The 10,439-nt window shown below is 57.3% G+C and overlaps 1 protein-coding gene across 2 annotated transcripts in view; it reads left to right on the top strand.

The window, feature by feature from the left end:
- The first annotated feature begins 2,402 nt into the window (after window positions 1–2,402).
- KPNB1 (karyopherin subunit beta 1) overlaps window positions 2,403–10,439 on the top strand; it is a 38,940-nt gene continuing 30,903 nt past the window's right edge. The window contains exons 1-4 of one of the 2 annotated variants that reach the window (XM_053965221.1): window positions 2,403–2,804; window positions 3,059–3,117; window positions 5,921–6,103; window positions 8,795–8,995. In XM_053965221.1, the coding sequence (XP_053821196.1) occupies window positions 2,765–2,804; window positions 3,059–3,117; window positions 5,921–6,103; window positions 8,795–8,995 (483 nt within the window). In that variant the 5' untranslated portion in view covers window positions 2,403–2,764. The remainder of the gene's footprint in view (window positions 2,805–3,058; window positions 3,118–5,920; window positions 6,104–8,794; window positions 8,996–10,439) is intronic. The other variant, XM_053965222.1, reaches the window with a different exon arrangement.

The raw sequence follows: 10,439 nt of genomic DNA, 5'->3' as shown, positions 1-10,439 counted from the left end.
TGTCCCTGTAACCCGGGTATTTTAGGGAATGAGGGACATCCCCCATAATCTGGCTTTTTGGGGGGAATGATGGACATTCCCTGTAACCCAGATTTTTCAGGGAATGACAGATATTCCCTGCAACCCGGTTTTGTTTCAGGGAATGAGGGATGTTCCTCGGATATTCCCCGGAGCCCTGGGCACACCCATTTCCCCAGCAATGAATAAAATCCTCCCTCGGGGCCAGCACGAGCTCTGCTCCACGGAATTCCCCCAGGGAACGGCTGCACTTTGTGGGAATCTCTGGGCTTTGGGATGGGAGCCCTGCAGGCAGCACGGACCTGTCGGGGCAGCTTTTCCCCAGCTTCCAGCCAGATTGGGCAGGGAATTCTCCTGGATTTGGCCCCACGGGAGGAAACTCTGGGAGCTGCTCCTCCTCCTCTGCGTGCCGTGGGCTTGGGAAGCACCTGGAGGCCAGGATCTTGTGGATGAAGGCAGCTGTTTGCAGCTGGAATGGGAATGTTGGGACCAGCTGCTCCCAGGGGTTTCTCACTCCAGGGTTTTCCTTGGAGCACAGAATCCTGGAGTGGTTTGGGTGGGAAGGGACCTTAAATCCCACCCAGGGCCACGGGCAGGAACATTTTCCACTCTCCCAGTGCTCCAAGCCCTGTCCAGCCTGGCCTGGGACCCCTCCAGGGATCCAGGGGCAGCCACAGCTGCTCTGGGAAATCCCTGCAGCCTTTCCAGAGCTTCACTCCAAAATCTTCTTCCTTTTAGCTCATCTAAATCAATCCTCCTCCAGTTCAAACCCACCCTCCCCTGTCCTACCGCAACCTTCCAGACATCCCAGAATATCCTCAGCTGGAAGGGACCCACAGGGGCCCAGCTCCCATCCCTGCAGGACACCCCAAAATCCACCCCCTGCATCCCTGCCAGCGCTGCCCAAACACTCCTGGAGCTCTGAGAGCTTTGGGATCACGGCCATTCCACGGGGAACTGCTCCAGTGCCCGACCACTCTCTGGGGAAAAACCCCAAAATCCAACCCAAAATCCATCCCAGAACTCCTGGAGCTCTCAGAGCTTTGGGATCACAGCCATTCCACGAGGAGCTGTCCTGGTTCCTGATCACCATGTGGGGGAAACCCCAAAATCCAGCTCAAGCTCCAACCCAAAATATCCATCCCATAACTCCTGGAGCTCTGAGAGCTTTGGGATCACAGCCATTCCACGAGGAGCTGTCCCAGAGCCTGGCCGCTCCCTTCCAAGCAGGAATTCCTTCCCCAAGCCCGGTCTATCCCTGCCCTCTCCCAGCCGGGCTCCTCCTTTTCCCCGAATTCCATGGGATCCCGTTTCTGGAGCGCGTCCCTTTCCCAGGATCCCGGAATCCTTCGGGAGCGGGGGATGATGACAGGGCCGAGCGCGGCGCTCCCCGCCCGGGGCGGTGCTCGCCTCTCCCGGTGCCTCCCAGCCGCGGGCGGGGCCGGGGCCGTGTCCCGGTAATTGGCGCTTGTGCCCGCGGTCTCTGTGCTTGTGTCACTGATTGCCGCTCGCCGTTACGGCCCGTTAATTGTCACCCGCGCCTTGTCCCGCTCTCCACCTGTCCCGTTTTCCCTCTTGTCCTTCCCGCTCCCGCATCCCTCGGCTGTGCCCGGTGCCCCCCCCCCGGTTTGGGGACACACCGGGACGCGGAGGGACCCCGGTGCCCGTCCCGAGGGCACTCGGGGGACACCGGAGCCGGTGCAGGGCGGGCTCCGCCGGGGCTGTCTCCCCGGGGAGCGCTTCCACCCCCGCCCCGGTGCCCGGTGCTGACCGGCCCGGGGCCGCGCCCGGTCACCGGCACCGGCCCACGGGACATCCCAGTTCTTGCGGGATGCCCGTCCCGGAGCGGCTCTGCAGGGCCGGGCGGGGCAGGACACACCGGGACACACCGGGACACACCCCCGGGCCCGGGACACCCGCGCCGGCTCCGCTTCCCGCTGCGCGCCGAGCACGTGGCTCCTCCCAAGCCGGTTCCGGTGCCGCTGCCGCCGCTTTCCGCGCCCGCCGCGGGCGGAGCTGCCCCGGGCACGGCCGGGACCAGCAGCAGTACCGGTGACCCCGCTCTCCGCCCCGGTCCCGGTGGTCCCGGTGGTCCCGGTGGTCCCCCCACGCGCGGCCCAGCGTGGTCGCGCCCCCTCCCCCTTCCCCCCCGCGGCAATGGTCCCGTCCCGGCCCCGCCCAATCCCCCGCGCGCCGCCGGAAGCCCCGCCCCTTCTCTTTCCTCCCCCGCTCCCTCCCTTTGCCCCCCCCCCCTCCCCGCCCCCCCCCCGCCAATGGCCTCGCGCCGCCGGCCCAGCCAATAGGAAGGCGCGCGCGCCGGCCCGGGGGGGCCCCGCCGGCCAATCAGCGCGGCGGGCGCGGGGCGCGCGCGCGGGGCCTCCTGGCGTATCCCTCCGCCGCCCGGTGCGCGCGCGCGCCGCCGCCTCCCCGCTCGCGCGGCCCCTTCTTTTTTTTTTTTTTTTTTTTCCCTTTTTTTTTTTTCTTCGTCTTCTTTTTCTTTTTTTTTCTTTTTTTTTTTTTTTTTTTTTTTTTTGAAAATAATCTCCCGCCACCGCCCCGCAGCCGCACCGGGAGCCTCCACCTACCCCGCCCCGCTCCGGCCTCCGCCCGCCGCCTCTGCGGGGCAGGCCCCGGCTTTCCGCCCTTCCCCTCCCTCCCCTCCTCCGGCCCGCCCCGCTTCCCCCCCCCTTTCCCCTCCTCCTCCTCCTCCTCCTCCCGCCGGCGCCGGAGCCGCCACGCCGCCGCCATGGAGCTCATCACCATCCTAGAGAAGACGGTCTCGCCGGGTAGGGCGCGGGCTGAGGGCTGAGGGCGGCGGGGCGGGCAGGCCCGGCGGGGCCGGGCGGGGCGGGGGCCGCGCAACCCGCGGGGCGGCCGAGGCGGCGCCCGCAGCCCCGGGGAGGGCGTGGGCGGCGGGAGAGGCCGTGGGGCGGGCGGGATCCGTGGCGGCGGGGAGGCTCCGGGGCACGGCGAGGAGCGCGCTCGGAGCCTGAGGGCCCGGGCGGTTGGGCCGCGGCTGACGCCGGATTCCCCTCCGCAGACTGCTCGGAGCTCGAGGCGGCGCAGAAGTTCCTGGAGCAGGCGGCCATCGAGAACCTGGTGAGCGCTCGGGGCGGCCCCGGGGCTGGCGGGGCCGGCGGCGGCGGCGGGGCCGGCGCTGCCCCGAGCGCTCCGCGGCCCCCCCCCGCCCCGCCCGGCTCGGCCCGGCCCGGCCCGGCCGCCATGGCCGCTGCCGCCTCTGCCCGCGCCCGGCGGCCGCGCGGGCCAATCACAGCGCGCCCTGCGGGCCCGGCAGCCAATCAGCGCGCGGCGCCGGGCCGGGGGGCGGGGCCGGTGCGGGAGCGGCCGCGGGCCATGTGCGGCCGCCGCGGCCATCGCGGCCCCGGGCGCCGCCCGGTCCTAAAGCCCGGCCGCCCGCGGCGACCCCCGGCCGGCCCCGCCGGCCGCTTCCAGCGCCCGCGGCACCCCCGTTCGCTCCTAGTGCCCGCCGCACCCCCGCCCAGTCCGACCGCCCGCTCCTACCGCCCGCTCCTAGCGTCCGCGGGACCCCCGGCCGGTTCTAGCGCCCGCTCCTACGGGACCCTCTCCCAGCCGTACAGTCCGCGGGATCCCTGCCCGGCCCTGCTGCCCGGTTCTGGTGCCCGGTCCTACTGCCTGTGGGACCCCCGCCCAGCCCCGCTGCCCAGTTCCGGTGCCCTCGGGACCCCTGTCCGGTCCCGCTGCCCGGCGCACCGGCACCGCCGCATCCCCTCGAGACCTCCCGCCCCGGCGGGATCGCGGCTTCGGGAGTCTGGGGAGGAGCTCAGGCACGTCTGGTGGGGGAGGGAGGTTGGGCTGGGCAGGGGGAGTTGCACCCCCGGTGACCTTAAATCCGAGGAAGAAAAGAAGTCTGAAAAAAGAAAAGAAAAGGGGAACAAAAAGCCCAAAGCCCCGGGTGTGTGGCTGTGCTGGAGCGGGGGGGCCGAGGCTGCTGCTGCTTCACAAGGGTTTTTGCTTAGTCAAGCTGTGGGGCTGCAGCTCTGGCCGGTCCCCGCAGGGCTGGGGAGCACCGGGGGGTGCTGGCTCCCGGTGTCTCGGTGCTGTCCTTGTCACAGCCCCGTTATCACCCCCAAAACTGGCACCTGCCACCCCACAGCACCTCCTCCCCTGGCCTGCTGCGATCGGGGAAAGCCACGGAGGTTCCGTGTTTGTGCTGCTGTTGGAAGGAGCGTGAGGTGCCCTCGGGATGAGGATTGATGCAGCCTTTGTGCTGAACCTCACTTTGGAGGGAAAAAGCCTCTGGATGGGTGCTGGGGGAGTCCCGGGACGCCCCAGGCTGTGTGGTGTGAGGGATTTCGGGGTGATGGGCGGGAGCTGCTCATGGTCCTGATTTCCAGGTGTTGGGAAGAGCTGGGGAAACGTGGATTTTCCAAGGTTTCATTTCTCCTCTCAGCCTTGTGGGATTACTCCAAGCTTTCATTTTTACTTTGCTTTGTGAGAGCAGAGCTTGGGCTGGCACCAAGGACTTGTGTGGGGTGGGGAGGTGGAATGGTCCAGGCTGGGAGGGGGCTGAGTCCCAGAGGAGGATGGAGCAGGGGGATGAGGATGGAGCAGGAGGATGAGGATGAAGCAGGGGGGTGAGGATGGAGCAGGAGGATGAGGATGAAGCAGGAGGATGAGGATGAAGCAGGGCGATGAGGATGGAGCAGGGGGATGAGGATGGAGCAGGAGGATGAGGATGGAGCAGGGGGGTGAGGATGAAGCAGGGGGGTGAGGATGAAGCAGGGGGATGAGGATGAAGCAGGAGGGTGAGGATGGAGCAGGGGGGTGAGGATGAAGCAGGGGGGTGAGGATGAAGCAGGAGGGTGAGGATGGAGCAGGAGGATGAGGATGAAGCAGGGGGATGAGGATGAAGCAGGAGGATGAGGATGAAGCAGGAGGATGAAGATGTGGGATTCAGGCCTGTCCCCACCACAGGATGTGGTCCCTGGGTGGGAAGAGCCTTTCCCAGGAAGGGGCAGGAGAGCCCCAGAGGTTTGGGAGCATCTCCCAGTTCCCTGCTGGAGTCTCCTCCTCTTCCTCATCCCCCTTCCTCCTCCTCTCCACCCCTAGTTTAGCCCTTTTTAGCTAATCCATCCCCTTTTACCTCATTTATCCCTTTTTACCTGAGCTGATTTTCTAGGAAGGCTTTTCTGAGCAGGCAAAAAGCTTTTGAGGGAAAATATTCAGGAAAACAATAAAACTTCTCTGCTGACACTTGACTTCAGGGAAGCCTCTGAAATGTGCAGGAATTTTTAAAAGGTTTGAAAGAAGAAAAGGTTTTAAAATTAAAGGTTTTAACAAAGGAAGTGGTGCCAGTGCCAGGGGGTTTTGTGTGCATTCAGGTGGTTTTTTTGGGGGGGGTTAATTATAATTTTGGGGAGGTTAATCATCATTTTGAGGAGTTAATCATCATTTAATTAATCATCATTTTGGGGGGGGGATTAATCCTCATTTTGGGGGTAAATCATCATTTTGAGGGGTTAATCATCATTGTGATCAGCAGAGAGTTTGGAATGTCACAAACCAGAGTTGCCACATTTTACCAATCCCAGTTCAGGTGTGGAATCACCGAAACAACAAGCAGGGAATTCCTCCTTCCTTCCCACCCAGAAAATCCTTTTTTTTTTTTTTTTTTTTTTTTTTTGGACCCATAAATCCATTTATTTAAAGGAATTTTCAGGGCAGGCAGGAGCAGGGAAGGAAACTGGGCTCCGGTGTCAGCTCTAAAAAAATCCCAGCGCCGGCAGAGCCACCGGCGCTTCCGGCACTTCTCGTGAGGAGCTTAAGCCGTAATCTCGGCCCAGATCCGGCCTGGGGGTGGCTTTAGGGGGGCTGGGCCGGGTTTGTGGGGTGCCTGGGGCTGACCCAGCTGTCTCCCCAGCCGACCTTCCTGGTGGAACTGTCCAAAGTGCTGGCAAACCCCGGGAACAGCCAGGTTGCGCGCGTGGCCGCCGGGCTGCAGATCAAGAACTCGCTGACCTCCAAGGATCCCGACATCAAGGCCCAGTACCAGCAGAGATGGCTCGCCATCGACGCCAACGCGCGCAGGGAGGTCAAGAACTTCGTAAGTCCTGGCCTTTCTCCTCCTTTTCCCCTTGGTTGTGCCTTGGGAGGGGTCGGTGAGGAACGGCGTCCGTGGTTTTCCACCTAAAAAGTCTTCTCTTGTCTCTGGAGCAGCAGCGGCTGCTCGGTTCTTGGTTTCATCTGGGTGAGTTTTGGGGTGGAGCTTGGACAAAGATCTTCCTCCAAGGGTTGGTTGAGTGCTGGAACAGCTCCCCATGGATTGGTTGTGATCCCAAAGCTGCCAGAGCTCCGGGAGCTTTGGGTTGGATTTGTTGGGTTGGATTTTGAGGTTTACTCCAGAGGGTTTTTGGGCACTGGAACAGCTCCCCATGGATTGGTTGTGATCCCAAAGCTGCCAGAGCTCCGGGAGCTTTGGGTTGGATTTGTTGGGTTGGATTTTGGGGTTTACTCCAGAGGGTTTTTGGGCACTGGAACAGCTCCCCAAGGAGGGGTGGTGATCCCAAAGCTCTCAGAGCTCCAGGAGTTTTGGGGTGGATATTTTGGGTTGGAGCTTGAGCTGGATTTTGGGGTTTCCCCCACGTGGTGATCAGGAACCAGGACAGCTCCTCGTGGAATGGCTGTGATCCCAAAGCTCTGAGAGCTCCAGGAGTTCTGGGTTGGATTTTGGGTTGGATTTTGGGGTTTTTCCCCAGAGAGTGGTCGGGCACTGGAGCAGTTCCCCGTGGAATGGCCGTGATCCCAAAGCTCTCAGAGCTCCAGGAGTGTTTGGGCAGCGCTGGCAGGGATGCAGGGGGTGGATTTTGGGGTGTCCTGCAGGGATGGGAGCTGGGCCCCTGTGGGTCCCTTCCAGCTGAGGATATTCTGGGATGTCTGGAAGGTTGCGGTAGGACAGGGGAGGGTGGGTTTGAACTGGAGGAGGATTGATTTAGATGAGCTAAAAGGAAGAAGATTTTGGAGTGAAGCTCTGGAAAGGCTGCAGGGATTTCCCAGAGCAGCTGTGGCTGCCCCTGGATCCCTGGAGGGGTCCCAGGCCAGGCTGGACAGGGCTTGGAGCACTGGGAGAGTGGAAAATGTTCCTGCCCGTGGCCCTGGGTGGGATTTAAGGTCCCTTCCCACCCAAACCACTCCAGGATTCCCTGGCCTCCCCTGCAGCTGGGCTGGGCGTTGATTTTTCTGCAGGAAATGCTTTTTTAAGGAAGATTTTTCTTCCCTTTCTGAGGAAGAGCTTCCCCAAGTGCTCACCAATCCCCACCAACACCTTTGAAACACTCTTGAGTCTGGACAACGTTCCCATGAGGCCCAGGAAGGTTTAAAAGTGGAAAATGAGGAAAAATTGCAGGTTCCAGATAGAAAATTAATAAAAATTCGTGTGTTTTCCCAAGGATGCTTTTTGCCCAGTTGGAGTTCAGAGCCTGCAGGGACAGAAGTGGTGGCTCAGTGGTTTGTTGTTATTTTTTTTTTTGGCTGATGGGAGCAAAAAATGTTGCTGGGATTTGTGCAGTGCTCTGTGACCGATTGAGCTGGGCCGTGAGCTTTGTATTCATTTTTTGTGTGCTAATAGAATCTCTCTCAATCATCCCAGAATTATTTGGGTTGGGAGAACCTTAAATTCCATCCATCCCCACCTTTCCTTCTCCCAGGGTGCTCCAAGCCCAATCCAGCCTGGCCTTGGACATTCCAGGGATCCAGGGGCAGCCACAGCAGAGGGATAAATTTGGGTGAGAGATGATGGAGCACCTTTGATCCTGTATTTCCATGGAATTTTACTGGGTCAGGAGCTGTCCTTGTGCACTGAAATTGAACAATTTGTTGCTGTTTTCAACATCAAAAATACAACATTTAGGTGGAAACTTGGAAAATGAAGGTGTGGGACTGGAAATGCTGATAAAAATGCATCCCACTGCCTCCAGGTTTTAAAGGAAATGTTGTTGGTGTGGAACTGGAAATGCTGAAAAATGAATCCTCATTTCTTTGTTTTTTAAAGAAAGTTTTACTGGTGTAAAATGCTGGAAAAATGCTAATCTCTTCCTTTGTTTTTTGTAGAAAATATTATTGGTGTTCAAGTGGAAATGATAAAAAAAAAAAGCATTTTAGTCTCTCTATTTTTTAATTAAAATGTCATTGGTGTATAACTGGGGATGCTGAAAAGAATTCATCCCCTGTCCCCCCATTTATTAGAGAAAATTACTGGTGTGCAACAAAAAATGATGGAGAAATGCAAATCCCTCCCTCTGTTTTTAAAAGAAAATTTTGCTGGTGTCTGACTGGGAAATGCTGAAAAAAATCCCTGTATTTTTTAAAAGAAAGTGTTATTGGTGTGCAACAAAAAATGATGGAAAAGTGCACATCCCTCCCTCTGTTTTTTAAAGAAAATCTTATTGGTGTATAACAGGAAAAGCTGAAAAAATCCATCCCCATCTCTCCATTCTTTTAAGGAAAAGTTCCCAAATCCTCCTGGTTGATCCCAACGTTCAACAAAATTACCCAGATCATTTTTGCATTAAAAAAAATTTACTTTTTGGGGTGAACTCAACCCCGATTTGTTCAGCTTTTACCATTTCCCTTCACCGCGGGAAGGGAAAATCCCACGGGAATCCCAGCTGGGCTCTTCACACCGTTTTTCCAGAAGAAACGCCAGCGGTTTCTGGCAAAAGCTGAAGGATTTGGGGTCTCTGGGGCGGCGTTTTCCCAGCCCTGTTTCTCCTGACCCCGTTCCCTGTGGGACGTGCAGGTGCTGCAGACGCTGGGCACGGAGACGTACCGGCCCAGCTCGGCGTCGCAGTGCGTGGCCGGCATCGCCTGCGCCGAGATCCCCATGAACCAGTGGCCGGAGCTGATCCCGCAGCTGGTGGCCAACGTCACCAACCAGCACAGCACCGAGCACATGAAGGAGTCCACGCTCGAGGCCATCGGTTACATCTGCCAGGACATCGTGAGTGCACCTGGGGCAGGAGGGGCTCCCCGGGCCGCGCGTCTGCCGGCGCCGCGTCGCACGGGTCGGAGGCGCTGCTGGCGTTGGGTTGGGTTTGTTGGGTTCTTCGGGTTGGATTTTGGCTTGGATTGGTTCTTGGGTTGTTTGGGTTTTTTGGGTTGAGGTTTGGGTTTGTTGGTTTTGATTTTAGGTTGGATTGGTTCTTGGGTTGTTTGGGTTTTGTGGGTTGGGTTTGTTGGGTTGGATTTTAGGTTGGATTGGTTCTTGGGTTGTTTGGGTTTTTTGGGTTGGGTTTGTTGGGTTCAATTTTGGGTTGGATTGGTTCTTGGGTTGTTTGGGTTTTTTGGGTTGGGTTTGTTGGGTTCAATTTTGGGTTGGATTGGTTCTTGGGTTGTTTGGGTTTTTTGAGTTGAGGTTTGGGTTTGTTGGGTTGGATTTTGGGTTGGATTGCTTCTTGGGTTGAGGTTGTTTGGGTTGGGTTGAGGTTTAGGTTTGTTGGGTTGGATTTTAGGTTGGATTGGTTCTTGGGTTGTTTGGGTTGGGTTGAGGTTTGGGTTTGTTTGGTTTGATTTTTGGTTGGATTGGTTCTTAGGTTGAGGTTGTTTGGGTTGGGTTGAGGTTTGGGTTTGTTGGGTTGGATTTTAGGTTGGATTGGTTCTTAGGTTGAGGTTGTTTGGGTTTTTTGGGTTGGGTTTGTTGGGTTCAATTTTGGGTTGGATTGGTTCTTGGGTTGTTTGGGTTTTTTGGTTGGGTTTGTTGGGTTTGATTTTAGGTTGGATTGGTTCTTAGGTTGAGGTTGTTTGGGTTTTTTGGGTTGGGTTTGTTGGGTTCAATTTTGGGTTGGATTGTTTCTTGGGTTGTTTGGGTTTTTTGGGTTGGGTTTGATTTTAGGTTGGATTGGTTCTTGGGTTGAGGTTTTTTGGGTTTTGTGGGTTGGGTTTGTTGGGTTGGATTGGTTCTTATGTTGAGGTTGTTTGGGTTTTTTGGGTTGGGTTGAGGTTTGGGTTTGTTGGGTTCTTTGGGTTGGATTTTTTCGGATTTCGTAGCTTGGGTTATGGTTTGGATTATTTGGGTTGAGGGTTGGAGTTTTTTGGATCTCTGGGTTGGATTCTTTGGGTTCGACATTTTAGGTTGAAGTCTTGGATTTTTTGGGTTGGGTTTTGGGTTTGTTGGGTTTTTTGGGTTGGTGCTTTTTGGGTTGGGTTTTGGCTTGAATTCTTCAATTTGGATTTTGGATTGAAGTCTTTTGGATGTTTAGGGTTGGGTTTTTGGTTGGATTCTTTGAGTTGAATTTTGGCTTGGAGATTTTTGTATCTTTGGGTTGGATTCTTTGAGTTGGAGTTTTTTGGATTTTTGGGGTTGGATTTTGGGTTGGGGTTTTTGGGTTGAAGTTTTTTGGATTTGGTGGGTTTAGGGTTGAGTTCTTTGGGTTGGACTTTTTTGG

This window comes from Vidua chalybeata, chromosome 26, assembly GCF_026979565.1.
Source record: "Vidua chalybeata isolate OUT-0048 chromosome 26, bVidCha1 merged haplotype, whole genome shotgun sequence".
Taxonomy (NCBI): domain Eukaryota; kingdom Metazoa; phylum Chordata; class Aves; order Passeriformes; family Viduidae; genus Vidua; species Vidua chalybeata.
The sequence above is the reverse complement of the archived record's forward strand: the minus strand, read 5'-3'. Positions and strand labels throughout refer to the sequence as shown.